This window comes from Nicotiana tabacum, chromosome 2 (genome assembly GCF_000715075.1).
Source record: "Nicotiana tabacum cultivar K326 chromosome 2, ASM71507v2, whole genome shotgun sequence".
NCBI classification, from domain to species: domain Eukaryota; kingdom Viridiplantae; phylum Streptophyta; class Magnoliopsida; order Solanales; family Solanaceae; genus Nicotiana; species Nicotiana tabacum.
The window spans coordinates 10,714,271-10,736,133 of NC_134081.1; the positions used below are offsets into that span (position 1 = coordinate 10,714,271).

The 21,863-nt window shown below is 38.3% G+C and overlaps 1 protein-coding gene across 1 annotated transcript; it reads left to right on the forward strand.

Moving 5' to 3' along the window:
* Positions 1–10,531: 10,531 nt before the first annotated feature.
* Positions 10,532–19,560, forward strand: LOC142169417 (uncharacterized). The gene is made up of 2 exons (XM_075230616.1): positions 10,532–10,998; positions 13,050–19,560. The coding sequence occupies exon 2, from the start codon at positions 17,425–17,427 to the stop codon at positions 19,126–19,128; it is 1,704 nt and encodes a 567-aa protein (XP_075086717.1). The 5' UTR covers positions 10,532–10,998; positions 13,050–17,424; the 3' UTR covers positions 19,129–19,560.
* Positions 19,561–21,863: the final 2,303 nt, after the last annotated feature.

Genomic DNA, 21,863 nt, shown 5'->3' on the forward strand with positions numbered 1-21,863 from the left:
GAAGAACTGAGAGCAATACAAATCACTAGAATAGAGAGGAGAGGTTTTAAGCAAGGAAAGAGCAAGAGAGTAATATAGGGTTTCTAAACAACAAAAATCTCAAAACATCAAAATCGCACCCAAATACCTCTATTTATAAGGACCTTGGTACCAGGATTGAATACGGTTCATCATTACTAGCACCGGAACCAAACCGGCAGGATCAATCAGGGGTCACACGCGAAATGAAGCAACGCATCAGGAATATGTGTCATAATGACGCATGGAGTCATCCTAATTCATGGACAGCATAACTCCAACGAATAGACCGAGAAAATCGAAGCGTTTGAAATGAGAGGCCCACATAGGGCCACGTTGCCAGTTCGTCGCAATCACTATGACTAGCACAACTCGCTCGATTGTTTCGACCACAACAAACAAAATCCACTCATCGACCCCGCCTGAAACCGGTCTCAATAAGCGGAGGCATTAACTGCATGTGCCAAAATTTATATTTAGAATATTTGAGCTAAGATAGCATTAAGGGAAGAGTTCCCAAGTCGTCGTTCGTCTAAATGACCCAAGAAGCAGCGAAGTCTATAGTCGAAGAGTTAACGAGAGTCGTAGTTGAGGTGTCAACAATGGTCGAGGTCAAGGTCGAGTACCGTTGACATAGCTGTAATGACTAGCTTTCAAGATAGGATATTAAAGAGAATATTCTAGTGGATATTCTCTACACTTGTACTATTCGGGTATCTTAGAAACATGTCCCATATAAACAGGAAAAGAGACAATGATAGGGGACATGTGATATTCATTTGTAAAAAACACACTTTGACTTAAACATTTGGCTCTCACTTGCTAAGATACAAACATAATCTTTTCACTGAGATTCTTGTCCATACTTTTTCATCAGATCCGAGAATAACTTGAATATTCAAGAATTTGTCTATCATTCATCATTGTGAGGAGGAACATTCACTTATGCCTTCCTTTCCTGGGTGACCCATCCACTCTATTTACTTAAATGACATTTATTGTTATTCTTTACCATTAAATGCTAGTTTATTACATCTGGTTTCTAGAGTATTTATTGCATGTTATCTCTATTATTCGACCAGATCTACGTAATATATGTTGTTTCTTTAAAAACTCCATCTAGGGATATTATTGTTCTTTAAGATTAGCCTTTATTTCTACATTTAAGTATTTGAACCAAGTTCTATACTTTTTGGTCAAACAAAATGTCCCAAATAAGTTCTAACGCACCAATCTCTAGTCAATAATCATAAACTTATCAAAACTAGCCAAGCACATATAAAAATTAAAAATCCAAATAAATAAGGTTCTTTCTCTCCAAGAATTACATGCAAAGATCTCCTTCCATATTTTTAAGCGTGATTGGCAACATTAGATCCAAGACGGGAAAAAAATCATGGATAAGGTAGCAAACAAAGTGATGAAATACAAAAAATTCCAAAAATATATATATATATATATATATATATATATATATATATATATATACATATACAAGATTCCAAAAATCTAAGCAAAAAAAACCTTTTTCAATGGGTATGGTTGAAATTCATTGAAAACATATAGATGAGTCAATATATAAATTTTTAGGAAGATTGGAGGTGATCGATTGATTTGGTATCAAAATTCGTAGTTAAAATCGAGCCAAAAAATTCTTCTACGACACATGTATCAAACATGTATGACGCAGGTATCACACATAGGTATACATGGATATACATGTGATACACATTTGATACAAATATGATACATATGTGATACACAAATGATAAACATATTATTCTTTTCATGTTTCATCTTCTACTTCGAATTTTCAATTCAAACCACCTCAAAACTTCGCCAAATCATCCCAAAACTGAGATTCAAACTCATTATGATGTACCCAATCTATTCTAATAGCACCCACTCAAAAGAAAGCAAAAAATTGACTTTTTTTTTTGCTACAAATAGCTAATTGGCTAATATTGGTAACAATTGACTAATATTAGTAATATTTAATAAATTGTATAATTTTTATAATAAGCTACTTATAATGGACATAACTGGTAGTTTTTCTTTATTTAGTAGGCTAAAATATTAAAACTCGTTCCATTTTGGAAAATAAGAAAAAAAAAACATTTGCCATATCTAAAGCAAAATGGACTAGAATAGGTTGAAGTATGTCCGTACTCCGTCCACAGTTTTAAGGGAAGTGTAATTTGGGTTTCAAACAATTGAACCAGGCTGTCCACAGTTTTTAACAATGACATTTTTATTTGTTTTCAAGGAATGTGGACTTGGTCTCCAAATTTTGGCCCTAACACTTGAGCTCAATGGTGGACCTATTCCACTATCAAAATTGGATCAAATCTTCTATTCTTTATGTTCTATATCAAATTTTCTAACTTAAAAACTTAATATATTATTGTTTGGATATGATGGAAACTACATAGAAATCATGCGGTAGTTGAAGAAGCCATGGCAATATGTCACTAAATTCTGATGACAACATCATTTAGGCCAACTAAAAATAACCAAAGTCTTATTCTCCTCATTTCTTTCAATTAATTTTACAAAACATGGGTCCAATCCACGCATTCTGTACGTGTATTTGCATTCTTCCCTCTTACTTCTTTTTTATTGTTTTTCTTTTTTGGTTTTGTTTATACTAATTCCTTATATTCAACGAAGTAGAATTATTTTTTCCGTACGAAATGGAACTAGACAAACATGACTATTACCACAAATCTCTTTTAGTATCAATCGTCAACTATCAATGTCGTGACATAGAACTAAAATTATTCATCCAAAATTAATCTTCTTACTAGCATTTTCTTTTTCTTATTCTAAACAGAAGACGAAACAAGTTTTATGACACTTTCCTTCTCCTTTTCAAGCAACCAAATGGTTACTTAGGTTTTACTAACTTCAAGTACTACCCAAGAGTTATGATTAAGATAGTAATAAGAGGTATCGGATTCAAGTCTCATAAATGAAAAAAAAATTTGGTAGAAAGAGCAACCTCTTTTAATAGGCTTTGTTCAATGAAATTTGAATTAATCGAACCTATACTAGATACGGAATAAAAAATAAGAAAAAACTTGAAGTGGCTCTTTCTAATTGGAAAAGGGGTGGGTACAAAAACGACAGAGATTCTGAAAGGTGTTGCAGTCGTTGGATTAACAAAGTGGCCAAAGAGGTTGCATCAAATACACCATCTACCCAACATTTCACGACAAGTGTTTCATACTTTTGTCAAAATAGTAGTAAGAAGATGGGCCAATCAATGTCCCCATCTCTAATCGCTTAGTGACAAGACTATTTCACGCTTCATGTATCCTTCTCGTTAATGAGTAAAAATTATTACTAACGGAATTCAAAATATAATGAAGTAAAACACTAAAGATTATTAGGTTGTGTCAAAAGAATTCAACGTCTATTATGCATACATAAATATAATTTTAATTTTATATATACAATATAATTTTTTGAAGAATAGGGTTCGAATGAACCCCTTACATCCCTAGTTCCGCCCATGATGACATGTAATATAAGAATATTATGTTCAATTGGTTAATTTGGAGAACACGTTTTTTTTACCCTTTCACAATACGTGAGTTCGATATAATATGTACATTTAGGACCCGTTTGGCAATAAATTTTGTTAAAATAAATTTGGGTTTTATTTGGCAAATACATGTTTGGCCATAAAATTTGCCTACATTTTGGCAAAATCCCAAATCCCAAATTTCAAAACCAGCTCAAATTTTTTGGGCCAAAATATCATTATTACGTTTTTAAAAATTGCCACAAACTTTTGTATTTTATAAAAGAACTCATCATTTATTATTTTGTAACAATGTTGCTTCGTCTTCTCGGTCACCTAATAATGTATCATGTAGTTCATTATAAAAATAATAATTTTGTATCAAATTTATTTATGTTTAGGATTATGATTTGCGTTAATATAATGAATGTTATTGATAATGGTATTGTTGGGTATTTGTGATAGTTTTTAGAACTTGTGGGTATAAGTCATGTTTCATATTTTTCCAAAATAAAATTGAAAAATATGTTTTGAAAACTGATGTCCAAACACATTTTCATCTTCAAACCAAACTTCACCAAAATTAAATTTTTTAAAATAAATTTAAGAATAAATGGACAAACACTAGCTTAGTACTTTGAGGCGTGTTACTTAGTTGGAGAATTTTCACTTAATCCAAAAAGTACTAATTCGGTTTGTTGCCTCTAGTTGTTAGCCGAGGCTAAAGTCCATAGACTTTAATAGGCATAGAGTACTTTTACAAATTACGATGTTGCAAATAAAGTAAACGCTATATTCACGTTTATTTTCTTTTTCAAATTGACATTCAATTGTTTCAAACTTTAGAAAAAGCAAAAGAAGAGTGCATTTTTGACGCAAATCTTGTCCATTTAGTTCCTTTTCGTTACTTTTAAGGACTAGCCGTGGGTAATATAATTTCATCTTCCAAATGATTCTGTTTTTCTTATTTTTCTTCTTCTTTTGTAGCTTTATGTGTCCCTCATGAAAATTCATCTAGAAATAATGATCGAGAATAACATGCCTAATATAATCACACAAGTAGAGTTTGAGGAAAGTACTTAGTGTGTATGCAGACCTTATTTCTCACTTGTGAAGGTAGAGAGGTTATTTCCGATAGACTATAATTATCGGCCCAACGAAGGCATAATCACAACAATTTTGGAAAAAACATACGGTAGTGAAGAAGCCATGAAAAGAGAAACAGTAACCATTGCCAGAAAAATAAGAAAATCGAAGCAAAAAAAATAATATGCAATAATAATAATCTAAAAATAGGAAATACGAGAATAACAATACTACATGTATGGAAAAGCAATATAGGTATGAAAAAAAAATACGCTCGATTACTTACTAACCTACAATCCTAATCCCCGACGTCCACACCCTCCTATCTAGGGTCATGTCCTCGATTGGTAAGCTGAAAATGTGTCATGTCCTATTTAATCACCTTTCTCCAATATGTCTTCGGCCTATTTCTACCTCTCCTAAGTTACCATAGTCAACCTCTCACACTTCCTCATTGGGGCATCTGTGCATCTCCTCTTCATATTTCCGAATCATCTTAGTCTCGCTTTCCGTATCTTATTTCGCAACTCAAAATTCATATGCATTAAAAATAAAACAAAAACACAGCGTATTTGGTCTTTCGATACAATGATCATATAATTTAATTTGGTATTTTTTTTATGATTGGATTAATGTAAATAGAAAAAGAGGAGTAATAATTATTTGCATTGTTTTGGTAATAACCTGTAAAATTACCATTAACAACAAACTTTATACATCTCAAGAGCATCTAGTGTCATTAGCCACCTTCTATGAAGGGTTCTATGACCATCCGGACCTCAAATTATCAAGAAAACCTCAAACTAATTACATAGCTTTTGAATCAAACTATAACATCTACTAGCTTTTTAGGGGGTTGCATTAATCCTATCCTTTCTCTTATCTCCTTCTGAATCTGTGCTATAGCAAAATTTGTATTTCTAAAAATTGTCAACTTTCGTGTTTGCCATGTATGGTAAATCATCGCACCTCATATTGCTGCCATCACCTCTTTCTTGAATTGCCTCCGATATCTTCTTTTATCCATTGAATACATTGCATCACTCATTTTTTCTGTATTGGTATCCCTGCCCAAGTCGACAGTGCATTGCTTACTTCTGTGATCCATCTACATTCAACAAACAAATAGTGTTGAGTTTCCCTGAGTCCTTCCTCACATAAGCAACAGCTATCACTTGCTACTTGTATATTGAGCATGTGTAGTCTTTCCTTTGTAAGTAGCTTCTCCTGGACTACAATCCACACAATAACTCTCTTTCTTGGCAGCATTAGTGAGCTCCAAATAAGGTCAGCTTCTTTAACTCTTACTAGGCTCCCCTTTAAAGCATTATAACTTCTAGATACTGAGTACACTCCATTATCAGTCAATTGGTACACTCCTCTATGATACCAGTTTATCATTTGTGTTTTCAAAGCATTCGATTTCTTCCAATACCAGCTACAGTCTGTAGGTGGCATGTGCTCCCATATGTTGCCTCTGTATTTTATATAAACTCCATGTACCCATTTTACCCATAACAGGTCCTGTTTATCAGCTAACTGCCATAACAATTTCCCTACTGATGCATTGTTCCACTCCCTGCAACTCTTTCAGATTACAGGCTTTCTCCCAGGATACCAGAGCTAACTTCCTCTTCTCCTCAGAGCTCCTCCACAGGTAGTCCCTTCACTTCTTATCTACCCTTTTTAGCACACTCTGGGGTAATATAAACACAGCACCCCAAAAATTATATATTGAAAATAGCAGTGCATTGATTATTTGTAATCTACCAGCATATGATAATTATATGGAGTATGCATTTTTTTCCTGTCAGTGATTTTATCCACCAACTGGTGACATTCCATCTTGCTCCATTTTTTAAAGATAGTGGCAATCCTAGATACCTCATAGGCAGACTTCCTAAAGAGAACCCTATTTTGTTCAGTATACTCTGCTTGACCTCCTCATCTACACCAACAATAAAGATACTAGACTTATCCAGATTGGCAATTAGGCTTGATACTTTACTGAAATGTTGCAATGCTTCCATAACCCTAGAAATTGATTTCATATCTCTTTTGCAAAATATCATCAAATCATTAGCAAAAATTAAGTTAGTTAGCTTAGTGCTCTTGTACATTGGATGGAATTTGAAGTATGGCAAATCACTCATTATCCTTAGAGTTCTTGATAGATACTCCATAACTAGGACAAACAACAAAGGTGACATGGGATCACCTTGCCTAAGTCCTCTCCTTCCTTTAAAATACCCATACCCCTCACCATTGATCTTAATAAAGAACTTAGTTGATGAAACACAAGTCATTACCATCTGGAAAAAAGAGACTGGAAAACCACAATCCCTTAGAACTTCTTCTAAGAACTCCCAGTTTACCATGTCATAGGCTTTCATTAAGTCAATCTTCATTAGGCACCTAGGTGAGGTTTTCCTATTATAGTGCCTGAGTAGGTCATGACATATCAATATTTTGTGTATTAGGGATCTACCTTCTACAAATGATATTTGATTTTCAGCCACTACTTGTACAATAGCCTTCTTGAGTCTAGCACATATTATTTTGGAGATGCATTATTACAACACACTACATCAGCTTATGGGCCTAAATTGGCTGGCATACTGTGGTGCAAGGACTTTAGGAATCAGGGATATAATAGTAGTGTTAAGCTGTTGTAACAACTTGCCATTTTTAAAATATTCTAAGACTTCTCTGTTTACATCCTGGACAATCCTCCATGCCTTTTTGAAAAAATCACTTCCATAGCCATCTGGTCCAGGGCGTTTTGTGTTGCCAGTGCTGAACATTGCTTGCTTCACTTCCTTTCCTGAATAACTCCTTACCAATTCCATTTGATAGCCCATGGATAACATGCAGCCATATCTCATAACACTTGGCCAAGATTTGCTTCTATGCCTTTTCTTTTTCCCCAAAAGTTCTTCATAGTATTCTACAAACACCTTTGCAATCTCATCTTGCTCTGTATGTAATCTGTCATTCTTGTCTTTCAATTGATTAATAGCCTATTGTAGCCTCCTATGTTTAATTACGGAGAAAAAAATACCTGGTATTATCATCTCCTAGCTTAATCCATGATACTTTGCTCTTTTGTTGTAAAAACACTTCAGTTAGATAGAAAGATCTCCTGAATTTCTGGTGCAATTCTCTTTCCTTCTGCTGCAATTCTACATTATTTGGATTGCTATGCATCTATTGTTGTATGATAGCTAATGCTGCTATGCCCTCATTGGCTTCAGATATAATGTTCCTAAAGTGTTGTCCATTAAGTTGTCTCATCTTCCCTTTCAACCCCTTGAGTTTCTTTACTACTTTAAACATTTCACAGCCTTCCACCTGCTGTTCCCACCCTTCCTTGATAATGCTATTGAACTATGGGTGTGTGGACTACATATTGCAGTATTTGAAAGGCCTTCTTGCTCTCCTAGGTGTGCTGATTTGTGCTATCTTCATTAGACTATGGTCACTGATTCCTTCTATTAGGAAAGTGGCATTGAAATCTGGCATCTGATTTAACCATTCATTATTGATAAATACCCAATCAATTTTGGAGAACGCCTTATTATCCCCTTGCTTATCATTCCATGTATATTCGCTTCCCTGATGAGGCAATTCTATCCATCCACATACTTTCACACATTCCTGAAAATCCACTACCTCTGCTAAGCTAACTGGATTCCCTCCTACTCTGTCATCAATATTCAAAACTGCATTGAAGTCTCCGATTATCACCCAAGGTCTTTGGTTCCCTCTGCCTACATTCTCCACTTAAGTCTACAAAGTTCTCCTTTCCTCCTTGATGTTGTGAGCATACACCATGGTTAGTAAGAATTCCTTCTGGATAGGTGATACTATGGACTTGACAAGTAAGTGCTTGAGCTGTACCACTTATTATATTCACTTGGAAGTAATCTGGTCTCCAAGTTATCTATACTCGGCCAATATAATGGTAGTCAAGATTATTTATGTATTGCCATCCTCCAAACATATTATTTGCCATTCTTTCAATATTTTTCATCTTTATTTTTGTTTCAAGTAAACCTACTAATCCTACATTTTCTCTGCTGCATAGGAGCCTTACTTTCTTTTGCTTGTTAAGGACATTCAATCTCCTAATATTCAAACTCAACATATTATCCATTTCCAGAGAGAGGTACAGTCTTACCTCCTCTATTTTTAACTTGGTTTGCTATGTATTTGTCTATTTAGTTCTAGCTTATCCAGAGCTTGAAATGAGTTTTTTTTACAGAGTCTCTTGTTGTTGCTACCTCCTAGTTTGTTTGTTTGTATTCTGACGTGTTACCCATCCTTCCTTGTTCTTTCTATTTTCCCCTTTCCCATTAGGTTCCTTCACTACTTGAACCCGAGCCTTCTTCCCTCCCAGTTCTGTCTCTACTTGTGTCTTCACCATTTTGCTTGTTTCCTGCTCTTTTTGTTGTACAAGAGCTTGTGTCCCTTTTTTCTTTCTACAATCTTCCTCATTGTGTCCATACTTGTGGAAATATTTGCATAGTATTGGCTTCCAATCATAATTGATTTTCTGTTCAATCAACATTCCTTTTTCATTCCTAAAAAATACCTTATCAGGCAATTTGGTATCTACCTCTACTTCAATCAATAACCTTGCAAAATTCAAACTTACCTTCTTCTCAGTATTTTGGTCCACCATTAATGATTTTCTAATTAAACTACCAATCTTACTAAGTCCTTTTGGACTTCAATACTTGAAGTCCAACCCTGGTAGTTTTACCCATATTGGGACAGTGTAGAGTTCCTTCCTTGTGAATTTCATATCCGGATTCCAAGCCATCACTATAAAAGTCTCATTATCAAAATGGTAAATCCCCCTTTGTATTGCTTCATTCTTTCCATTCACTGAATCAAATCGCACTAAAATGATTCCATTCTTCATCATTGATACCTTATTAATTCCAAGCTTTTCCCATAATCTTTGTATGTATCCATTCAGAGAAGGGAGGATGAGCCCCCAGCACATAACAAACAATAGCATTCTTCCAATACTCAGAACTAATGTGCAATTTCACAAATAGGTGATTCACCAATTACTGTAGGTGAAACAAATTCCAATTTGAAACCAGCATTAGATACCTTCGAGATGTTAAAATTGTGCCAAATTGATGCCCTCGTTTCATTTTCAGCTTCAACTTCTACTTCATCAGCCCATGATATTCTGCCTTTGCTACTCGATGCCTGTATCATCTCCTTCCAGTCCAATTGTAGTGGAGTTTCTACTGTTTCATCAATGTTCGTTTTTACTGTTTCATCAATTTCAGTTGGTGTTTTTTTTCCAATTTGCTACTTGGTTCCACAGCTAATTTTGCTTGGTATCCCTTCTTTTTTGTTGCGCGAGGCCATACACATTCGATTCCTGTGCCATTACTGCCTTTGTAAGCACATAAATTTTGACTCGCGCAACTTTTAAAAGTAGTATTTTAAAAATATTTATTTATTTCCATTTTAATAGGATTTCAGTCAGCTTTTAGTTTTAATTTTAAAACATAAGTTTTAAAAACACAAAAATGGTTTTATAATGTTTCTTTTCTTATTATATATATATATATATATATATATATATATATATATATATATATATATATATATATATATATATATATATATATATACACACACACACACACACACATTAGCTTATTAGTATTTTATAATATTTATAATACTTAAAAAATACCAAAAATATTTTTATTTTAATATATAGATCACAAAAATCTTATTTTATTCAATAAGAAAGAATTAAGTTTGGGCCAATTGGGAGCTCATTTCAAATTTTAGTGGCCCAGCAAGACAAAGGCTCATTCTTCCCAATCTCTTTTAGCCCAAACCTTTTCTCACCCATAAAACCCCTCCTTAATCATAGCCATCGATCTACTTTCATCCAATGGCCAAGGTTCTTTCCCCAAACCATATAAAACCCATATTTTCACAAAACCTAAGGGAGGTCTTAATTATTCGAACGGCTGCCCACTCCCAAAAATCCAATTCCCTTCTGTATCTCTATCTTCCTCAAAAAGAGGAAAAAATTCCAAAAGCTTCTGCCACCACCCTCTCATTCTCTCAACCCAACAACACTCAGCCACACACACACGCAGATACAGTAGAGGGGAAACGGACGAGTAATGGAGACCACCATTTTTATCTCCGAAATCTTACATTGAAGCTCTGTGCTCGAAGTCGAGGTCGCCGACAGGTTTTCCATTCGGGATCACCAGTGCGATTCCGGTCTTAAGTTCGAGTTTCTGTTTCCGTTGGGGTTTTTCGGTCCGGGTTTCCACTCATATACAGCTACTGTAATCGAAAAGATGTCACTCTTTGAGGTCAATTTCTTTCTCTGATAATTTTCCTCTCTATTAATCTCCGATGATTATGAATGCCGTGTGATTATTCTGTTATTTGTCTAAAACTTTCTTAATTTGGTTTATTTATGTTAAAGTTTCCGTTGATGCATTATTTGGGAGCATACATGAATTAATTAGTTTATGAAAATGTGGCTGCAAATGTTTGGATTTTCATTGATTACGATCTGTTTGGTTAAGCCATGACAATGTTTGGATTTAAAAGCAAAAGAGAGGTTTTGGTTTCTTGAGACAAATTGTTCGTGGCAGAGAACTCAAAATTAAATGATTCGAGCTTTGGTTAGTTTCTGGTTTTTTTTTTTTGACCTTGATCGTGACTATGTGTACGGTTCCCGTGGTATAGTCATGATACGTAATCCCAAATTCGAGTATGCGTTTCACATGACTCGACCTCAACTTCAAACAATAATAATAAAAATAAACATGTCGTAAATCGCGGGTGCATTTCATGTGGCACGGTTTGCAACGTGTACTAAAATAGCGAGTGCGTGACATCGTGACTTGTTCAAACAAATTCTATACATATTAAAAGTGGTTTAGAAGATAAAAATGTAATAGGTTTTAAAACATGTATTAAATCAGATAATTAGGCCAATTATTAATAGTTGAGCGACCGTGCTAAAACCACGGAACTCGGGAGTACCTCACACCTTCTCCCGGGTTAACAAAATTTCTTACCCGGTCTTCTGTGTTCGCGGACCGTAAAAATAGAGTCAATTTCCTCGATTTGGGATTTAAAATAAACCGGTGACTTGAGATACCATAAATTATTCCAAGTGGCGACTCTGAAATCAATAAATAATCCCATTTCGATTAATGTCAATTAAATTGGAAAAACTCTCTTATCCCTCCCCATCGAAAAAAAGGAGGTGTGACAGCTCTGGCAACTCTGCTGGGGATAAGAACCCAGAATATCGGGTTCAGGGTTCAGAATTCGAGCTTAGAATAGCTGTTATGATTGGCTTTCATGATTGTCTTATTTTTACGTGTTTGAGCCTAATGTGCTAAATGCTATTTTTTTTTACCGCTTTGATATTGTGTGAATTGTATATAAACTGCTACGAAACCCTTCTTCTCTCTGAGTCTTCTAAATCTTCTAGGAAGCGTGCGCTTCGCGTGGCTTCTTTTCTGTTAGAGTCATATCATAATTTTAGAACGAGGTTCAGACAAGTTGCAAAGCCGGTGAAGCTTCTGTATTCTCGGTACGCTACCCCCCGGCTCGAGTTATCTGCTCGGGTAAGCCGGGTCTAGAACAATACACCCAGAATTTAAACTTAGAATAACACAGCCTCATGCCGGATCCCTAGTAGGTATGTTTGCTTGCATCACGTGCATTTGACTTAGGGGACTCAACACAGGGGTTGGGTCCGTCTAGGATAGGTGTACCCAAAATTAAAGGACCATCCTGATGCATTCTTTACGTGCTACTTGTGCATTAATTTGCTTGGCTTGTATAGAAGAACCAAAGAGTGAGGTAGGATAGAAAAATGCCTGGTTTTGATAATTCCGGTATTCAAAAATCCCGTTACTCTGTCGAAATTTTAAGAATAAAAAGAGAAAAGCATTTCAAAACAAATCATATTTGTCTGTGCATCGAAATTGACCGAACTACGCGGGTTTGATTCTCACCGGATGTGAGATACGTAGGCAACCCTCATCGGGTTCGGCCCCATTTTTGTAAAAATAACCAAAAAATGCGTCATTTTGTCATAAATAAATTTAGGGGATGCCATTTTCTTTCCAAATAGCCAGAAATGTCCCGACGTGACGCCGAAAGGCTTGTTTTGCAAAAATAGCCACCTATGGCTCTTTTTTTAATTTTGACCACTTAGCAAGCATAGTTTTAAAATTTTCATTTCTGAAGGGCTGAAGGGCCGCATTTGCAAAGGTGGCCTTGAGTTGTTTGAGTTTTATTTTGCAAAAAAATAATCTTTCTTTTGGGGTCAAAAATCAAAAAAGAAAAATAAAAAATCACTTATTTTTAACCAGTCTCCTTAAATTAAAATGTGCAGGATGAGCACTGTTGAAAATATACCTTTTTGAGTCGTAGATGAGATTCCACTAGGACTCCACATGTGGTGGAACAACCTGGGGGAGGTCGCCAAGCGTTCTGTGACAAAGGTTTTAGGTGGGCTCACTGGTCTTCTGGAGATTAAATCAAGGGTTGATATAATCGAAGCTCTGATACCGTTTTGGGACCCGACACACAATGTTTTCCACTTTTCTGATTTCGAGTTGACCCCTACACTAGAGGAGATAGCAGGTTATGCTAGTTTTGAAGGGAAGCTAAGGCATCAATATCCAGTAGCACCAAGAACTGTAATCCCTCATAAGTTTTTGGACCTCTTGAGTATTAGCCGGTAGGTTAAAGATGAAAATTTAGCCAGAGGATTCTGCACATTCCGTTTCTTATACAGCCGGTATGGGGACCCCCACGGATTTGAGGATTCGGACACTGGTTTGAATCATCAGGGAAATAAAGACAAATGGGAAACACGTAGGGGTTTGGCCTTTGTGATGGAATTTTTAGGCACTCTGATATGCCCAAGGAGTGACATACATATATAATTGGGACTTGCAGGAGTGGCCGACTTTATGGTCAAAAAGGCCAATGGACTATCATACTGATGATTCTCGCAGAAATTTACCGAGCTTTAATCGCTTGTCGAGCCCGGACAAAGTTTTTTGAGGGTTGCAACTTGCTTTTACAAATGTGGTTAGTAGAACATCTTTGTCATCGCCCAGGTTACATGAACTATGGTCTGACCAGACTCGATTGCATCGAAGAATATGAAAACCGAGTAAACGGTCATGAGTTGCCAGAAGGTACTGAGGCATGGTTTGCGTATTTGGGTTCTTTAAACGCAAATCGAATTGAGTGGACTTTTGGTTAGCTCCCGGTCGATGAAGTTATTTACATGTCCGCCGGAGTGTACTTTCTTTTATTAATGGGTCTTCGGAGTATTCATCCATATGCCCCGCATCGGGTCCTATGTCAATTGGGCAGATACCAAACGGTCCCCTATGACGAAAATTTGAGTCCACAGGTTATTTAACTATGCCCAAAAGCCACATTTCCAGAAGAAAGGGTTCGCCATATTTGGCACCAATGTAGGTTCTTGGAACCACAGACTCAAGTACGAGATTTATCCATGGGTGAAGTAGGATCCAACTACGCCATATGGTATGGTAAAAGAAGTCGGGCCGATCAAGAGCCAGAACAGCCCGCCAAAAGGCCCCATGTCCAACAATTCACCGATGGAGCACGAGAGCAATGGGTTTGGTTAGCTAAAGAAAAGGAATACCGGACTACTATAAACAAACTAGAAGAACAAATTGAAAAAATCAAATTTGATAGTAGTTTGCAGGCAGCTGAAGATGAAGGGGAAAAGAAGAGGTTGGCTAGGGAAAATGAAGCCCTTCGAGCCCAAATCCAGAGAATGAAAATAGCCGCCGAGACACCGGTAAGAAGTGAGAGAGATGAGAAAATTATAACCAACCTAAGGCGGAAAGTGCATGATTATGGTTTTGACTTGACAAAGGCCGAAAGGGACTTGTTAAATGCTCAAGCAAAGTTAGCCAAAAGTGCAGAAGAACATGCTAGATTAGCCCACCGGTTGAAGCAGAAATATGACAAAGGAGTAACAATTTTACAGAAAAAGCTGGTTGCCCTGGAAAATGAAATGGTCAAGCAAATAAAGGATTTCAAGACAGAAAGAGAGCATTGTTATGCATTGATTTATCAATTACAAGAAAGCATGCAGCAGTTACAAGACCAAAACAACACAGATGCACAAGTGTTGGAGGCTCGGGCCCAGCAGATTGGACGTTTACTTCAAGAAAAGGGTGTCATCAGAATGAGGATTAAAGAGATAGCTGATTATGTTGTAATGAAATGCCATGAATGTGAAGACATGACCAGGTCTATGTTTTTTGCTTCTGTGATGACATTTGTTCGCCAGGTGATGGTTGACCTAGACCACTTTCAAGAAGATATTGCCCGTAGGCCCGTGCGGAGACCGGCCGATGTCCCGCAGGCCCCTGGAGTACCAGTGGAGGCTCTTATGTATTTTTGATTGTTCAATTTTTGAGTCTGTATTTTACTTCTTATAGAGTTTTATTCGTCTTTGTCAAGGTTGTGTATTGCTTTATTTCGAGTCTGTAGATTTTCTTTTGTAGTCATCATTACTTTTAAGTCCTTGTTATAGAAAATCCAAAAAGATGTCTTTTATTAATGAAATATTAAAAAACCCAAAAAAAAAACTTCTTTTCTTTCCTTTCGCATTTATATCCCTGAACTACGTAATGATCTGATTCATGTGGTGTCATGATACGTAGGCAATCCCCATAGGATTCGATCATAGTCTTAAAATAAAATAAAAAAAAGAGAAAAGAAAACAAGAAAAAAATAAAGAGAAAAAGAGAGAGGAAAAGAAAAAAGGGAGGGAAGAAAGAAAAGAGGGGCCAAATAAAAGAAAAAAAAGAATGAGAATTAAAAGAGCGAAACACAGCAAAAGGAGAGAGGAAAAATCAGGATTCGAAATTTGGGAAAAGAGTCGGGATGAAACACATAAGCCGTCGCAAAGCATTTAGAAACGTTTAACTGCTCAGGTGCATTGCATCCCCAATATGCGATTTCCTATCTGTTAAATGCTTCAAAACTGACCAAGTTATTGTGTGTGCATAAAAAGACAGGTTCTGTTTAGGTGGTTAGTTTGTTGGCATCCTAGCAAGTCTCCCCTATAATACCAAATCAAAACGCAAGGCAGTCATGACTAGCAAAGAGTCGGACACGGGTATTGTCGACCCGCCGAGGGAGATTGTAGAATCGGAGTCTGATTTGAAAGAGGAGGTCCATAGGTTGAAGCATCAAATGGCTGAAATGTATCAATCCTGGATCAGGGGGCATCCTCCACCTTCATTTCTCGCTAACTACACAGAAACTCCCGCTTTCATCCCACCACTGGCACAAGCCCAGAATCCCACTACCGTTGATCTTTCCCCTCAGCATGCACCGGGTTTTACCCCTTTTCACCACTACCCCGGCACCTCGTCCCAAACTTTCCATGCTCTACCAGCCAAAACAACCGCATACCTAGCTCCCGATATCTGCTCCTATTTTTGTAGCCCTTCCGCGAGCTACCCTCCACCGATCTTCTAGTGAACCCGCGTTCCAAGCTCTAGATACCCAATATTATGCTTCGGAACCAACTTTCAAAGTCACAGAACCTTATTCCTACACCCCTCACTTTGAACCTCCTGTTGAAACTTAGAAACCATCCTGGAACGTGGAGCAGGATGAGATATTCAGGAAAGTGAAGAGTCTAGAGCAATCTTTGAAGAACATGCAAGGGATAGGAAGCCAAGTAAGTGTGTCTTACAAGGATTTATGCTTATTCCCTGATGTCCAACTGCCCGCTGGGTTCAAGATGCCCAAGTTTGACCTGTACGATAGACATGGAGATCCCGTGGCCCATTTGAGAGGCTTTTGTAGCAAGATGAGAGGCGCCGGTGGGAAAGACGAATTATTAATGGCGTATTTTAGTCAGAGTTTGAGTGGGGCGGCTTTAGAATGGTACACCCGCCAAGACGCTAGCAGGTGGTACATATGGGATGACTTGGCTCAGGCCTTTGCTCGGCACTTTCAGTACAATATAGACATTATCCCGGATCGCCTCTCTTTGACCAAGGTAGAGAAGAAGCCCAGTGAGAGCTTTAGGGAATATGGTTTCAGATGGAGAGAACAAGCTGCACGGGTCAATCCTCCAATGGAAGAAAATGAGATGGTCGATTACTTTCTTCAAGCCTTAGAACTAACTTACTTTGGCCATTTGATCTCAGCCATAGGTAAGTCCTTCAACGATGTGGTAAAGATAGGAGGAATGGTGGAAGAGGGACTTAAGTCAAGCAAGATCATGAGCTACTCCGCCATAAAAGCAACCACACGGGCAATTCAAAATGGCACCAGAAGCCTGTTAGGAAAAAAGAAGAAAGATGACGTCGCTATGTTTGTCTCTGGATCAGGGTGTGGCCCAAGGGGTTCGCCTCACCAGTACACCCAACCTCGACCCTAACCTCAAGCCCACACCCAAGCTCCATATAATCCATCCCAACATTATTTTCCACCACAAGACCCTCAATATTTAGCCAGACCACCCAAATACCATGTTCACCATGCACAGTCATATGCGCAACCCCCTCCTTACCCGCAATGGCATGCTCCAACTCCATAAAATCCTTATCCACCCCCACAACCATATCGAAACCCTACTGGTCCAATCTTTTGATCAAGGCCGGATTATAGAAAAGAGAGGCAGCAACGGAAAGAAACCTTCACCCCTCTTGGAGAGTCGTATACCAGTTTGTTTCAAAGGTTGAGGCAGTTGGATGCTTTTGAGGCCGATTGAGCCAAAGACACCAAATCCACCTCCAAGGAACCTTGATTATTCCCTCAGATGCACATATTGTTCTGATGCCCCAGGGCACGACACAGAGAAGTGTTGGCATTTGAAGAGGGTGATCCAAGAGCTTATTGATACAAATCAAATTGTGGTCCAGAGCCCGGAGACGCCAAACATCAACCAAAATCCTTTGTCGGCCCATGCAGAGACACATATGATTGAGATAGCTCTTAAGGACGGGGAGCCCAAGAATTCTTCCAAGTCTGTCATGATGATCCAGGCTAGCGAAAGTAATCCAGTTAAAGCTCCAGATTTTGCAAAAGCAATGCCCTTGACAGTTGAAGGGGTGTCGGAGAAGCTAAGCATGCTCAACGTGAAGCCATCTGTATTGGTTGTGAAAGGGCCTCCAATTGATGTTGAAGCGAACCAGGAAAAGCAAAAAGTGGTTGTGCCAGAGGTCCTGGGCAAGCCTGTCATAATCGTGGAAGGGGCTCGTATTACCCCCGTTATTATTAAGCCAGTGACCCAGTTACCAATGGTTGACACAAAGGCCGTCCCGTGGAATTACAAACAGGTAATAGTAATATATAAAGGGAAAGAAGTAGAGGAAGAAGTCAATGAAACAGGAGGACTGACTCGTTCTGGGAGATGTTTTACCCCAGAAGAACTGAGGAAAGCCAAGCCATTCAAGGATGGCCACGTCTCAGTAAAGAAGCCGGTCAACGAAGAAGAGGCTGAAGAGTTCCTGAAAAAGATAAAAATGCAAGACTATTCCATTGTAAAGCAGTTAAGGAAAACACCAGCTCAGATCACTCTTTTGTCTTTACTGATACATTCAGATGACCACCGCAAAGCCCTGATGAAGATTTTGAATGAGGCCCATGTTCCTGATAAGATCACGGTGAACCACTTGGAAAAGATTGCTAACAAGATTTTCGAAGCAAACAGGATCACTTTATCAGATGATGAACTTCCTATGGAGGGTACAGAGCACAACCGAGCTCTTTATCTTACAGTGAAGTGCGAGGATTCTGTTGTCTCAAGGGTACTGGTTGATAACGGTTCTAGTGCAAATATTTGCCCTCTGTCCACTTTGCAAAAGTTGAAGATCGGCACTGAAAGGATCTACATGAACAATGTATGTGTTCGAGGCTTTGATGGAGGAGGAAAAGATTCTGTTGGTGATATAATGCTCGATCTGTCAATAGGGCCAGTTGAGTTCACTATGGAGTTCCACTCCTACAACTTGTTGTCGGGCAGGCCCTGGATACATGCTGCCAAGGCAATCCCGTCTTCTCTGCATCAAATGCTAAAGTTTGAATGGGACAGGCAGGAAATAGTTGTGCACAGTGATGAGAAATTATCTACTTACAATGACACAACTATTCCATTTATTGAAGTTGAAGATGATAAAGGGCCTTGGGTTTACCAAACGTTCGACATAGTGTCTGTCGAGAAGATTCCTGAAGGAGAATGCATTCCAAGCCCGAAGCTACCATCCGTGTCCGTCATGGTAGAAAATGAAATGTTGAAGAATGGTTTTGTGCCGGGCAAAGGCCTGGGTTCATCTCTGCAGGGTATTGCACATCTGGTGTGTCCACGTGAAAGTTTTGGTACATTTGGTTTGGGATTCACATTCACAGGGAAGGACGTGAAAAAGGCTAAAAATTTGAAAAGAAAGGCATGGTAACTTCCTAAGCCTGTTCCACATATCTCCAAGTCTTTTGTCAAGCCAGGGGTCGCAAAACGCCCAATATCAGCGATCCTAAAACCTGTGGTCGACTTTGACGAAGAGCTGATCAAGAGGTTCCAGAGTCTGTTTGATGAGGTTAATATGGTGGAAATCGGGGAAGGTTCCAGTAATGCTGATGTGCAGCTCGTTGGGCCAAATGTGAAGCTTAGCAATTGGAAAGCTACTCCTCTCCCCACCCGGAAGGAGTTTTGGTAGTTTGCTTTGTTTTCCTTTCTGTTATATGGGTTATTCCAGGGTTGTAATCCAGATTTTTTATTTTTTGCTTGTTTTGATGTACAAACCCTTCTATCCTTTTATTTTCAATGAAATACAATTTCCCGTTTTCCATTATTCCTGATAGCATTTCATTTTTGTTTTGTTTCTTTTTTTCTGTACAGTTCTTTTTATGCTGGTTTCAATGATATGACATGCATGAGGAATTTTCAGCCAAATCTTAAAAGCCAATCTAATTTCGAAACAACAATCCAAGAAGTAGAGTGTGATGATGAAACAGAATATGATGAAGAAGCAGTATTTCAGGAAATCAATAGAGAACTAAATTACTTTGAAGAAAAACCCAAGCCTAATTTGAATGAAACTGAAGCAATCAATTTAGGAGATCAAGATAATATCAGGGAAACCAAGATAAGTGTGCATCTGGAACCACAAATCAAGGAAGAAATAATCAAAGCACTGTTTGAATATAAAGATGTTTTTGCATGGTCGTATGACGACATGCCGGGTTTGAGCACTGATTTGGTAGTTCATAAATTGCCAACTGATCCGACATTCCCTCCAGTCAAGCAAAAGTTACGGAAGTTTAAGACTGACATGAGTGTGAAGATCAAAGAAGAAATCACAAAGCAGCTTGACGCAAAGGTCATTCGGGTCACTCGATATCCCACTTGGTTAGCTAATGTCGTGCCAGTACCAAAGAAGGATGGTAAGACCAGGGTCTGTGTTGATTATCGTGATCTCAATAAGGCAAGTCCAAAAGATAACTTTCCATTGCCGAACATCCATATTCTGATCGACAATTGTGCCAAGCATGAGATTGGGTCTTTTGTGGATTGCTATGCAGGATATCACCAGATCCTGATGGATGAGGAAGATGTAGAAAAGACAGCATTCATCACACTATGGGGGATATACTGCTACCGGGTAATGCCATTTGGTTTGAAGAATGCTGGGGCAACTTACATGAGGGCAATGACTACCATATTTCATGACATGATACACAAGGAAATTGAGGTTTATGTAGATGATGTAATCATAAAGTCAAAGAAGTAGTCCGACCATGTTGGAGACTTGAGAAAGTTTTTCCAAAGGCTCCGCAGGTACAACCTCAAGCTCAATCCGGCAAAATGTGCATTTGGTGTCCCGTCTGGGAAACTATTGGGATTTGTAGTGAGTCGATGCGGTATTGAGTTGGACCCATCAAAGATCAAAGCCATCCAAGAATTACCACCGCCAAAGAACAAAACCGAGGTAATGAGCCTTTTCGGAAGGTTAAACTACATCAGCAGGTTTATTGCTCAACTCACGACAACTTGTGAGCCCATCTTTAAGTTGCTAAAGAAGAATGCAACGGTTAAGTGGACTGATGAGTGTCAGGAAGCATTTGATAAGATCAAGAGTAACATGTCAAACCCACCTGTGCTGGTCCCGCCAGAACCTGGGAGACCTTTAATTCTCTATTTGACGGTATTGGATAATTCTTTCGGTTGTGTGTTAGGTCAACACGACATCACGGGCAAGAAAGAGCGAGCCATTTATTATCTCAGCAAGAAGTTCACTCCTTATGAGGTTAAGTATACTCTTCTTGAAAGGACATGTTGCGCCCTGACTTGGGTGGAACAAAAGTTGAAGCATTATCTGTCATCCTACACTACTTACCTCATTTCTCACATAGATCCTCTAAAGTATATCTTTTAGAAGCCTATGCCCACAGGAAGATTGGCAAAGTGGCAGATTTTACTCATAGAGTTTGACATCATCTATGTGACTCGGACCACGATGAAAGCCTAAGCCCTGGCCGGTCACTTGGCCGAGAATCCGGTGGATGAAGAATATGAGCCACTGAAGACTTATTTTCCTGATGAAGAAGTGATGTATGTTGACGAGGTTGATCATGATGAAAAGCTAGGTTGTAAACTCTTCTTTGATGGAGCTGTTAACATGAAAGGTGTCGGAATAGGGGCTGTACTTATTTCTGAAATAAGGCATCACTACCCCGTAACAGCTCAGCTTCGATTTTATTGCACTAACAACATGGCTGAATACGAGGCATGTATTCTGGGTTTGAGGCTAGCTATAGACATGGGGGTTCAAGAAATATTGGTTTTGGGAGATTCGGATTTGTTGGTTCACCAGATTCTGGGAGAATGGGAGACTCGAGATTTGAAGCTCATACCGTATCGACAATGTCTGCATGATCTTTCTCAATGATTCAGGTTGGTAGAATTCAGGCATATTCCTAGGATTCATAATGAGATTGCCGACGCCTTGGCTACTCTGGCGTCAATGTTACACCATCCGGATAAGACTTATGTCGACCCTCTGCATATCCAAATCCATGATCAGCATGCCTATTACGATGTGGTTGAGGAGGAACCTGATGGTGAGCCTTGGTTCCATGATGTCAAGGAGTACATCAAATCAGGGGTATATCCGGTACATGCCACAGGTGATCA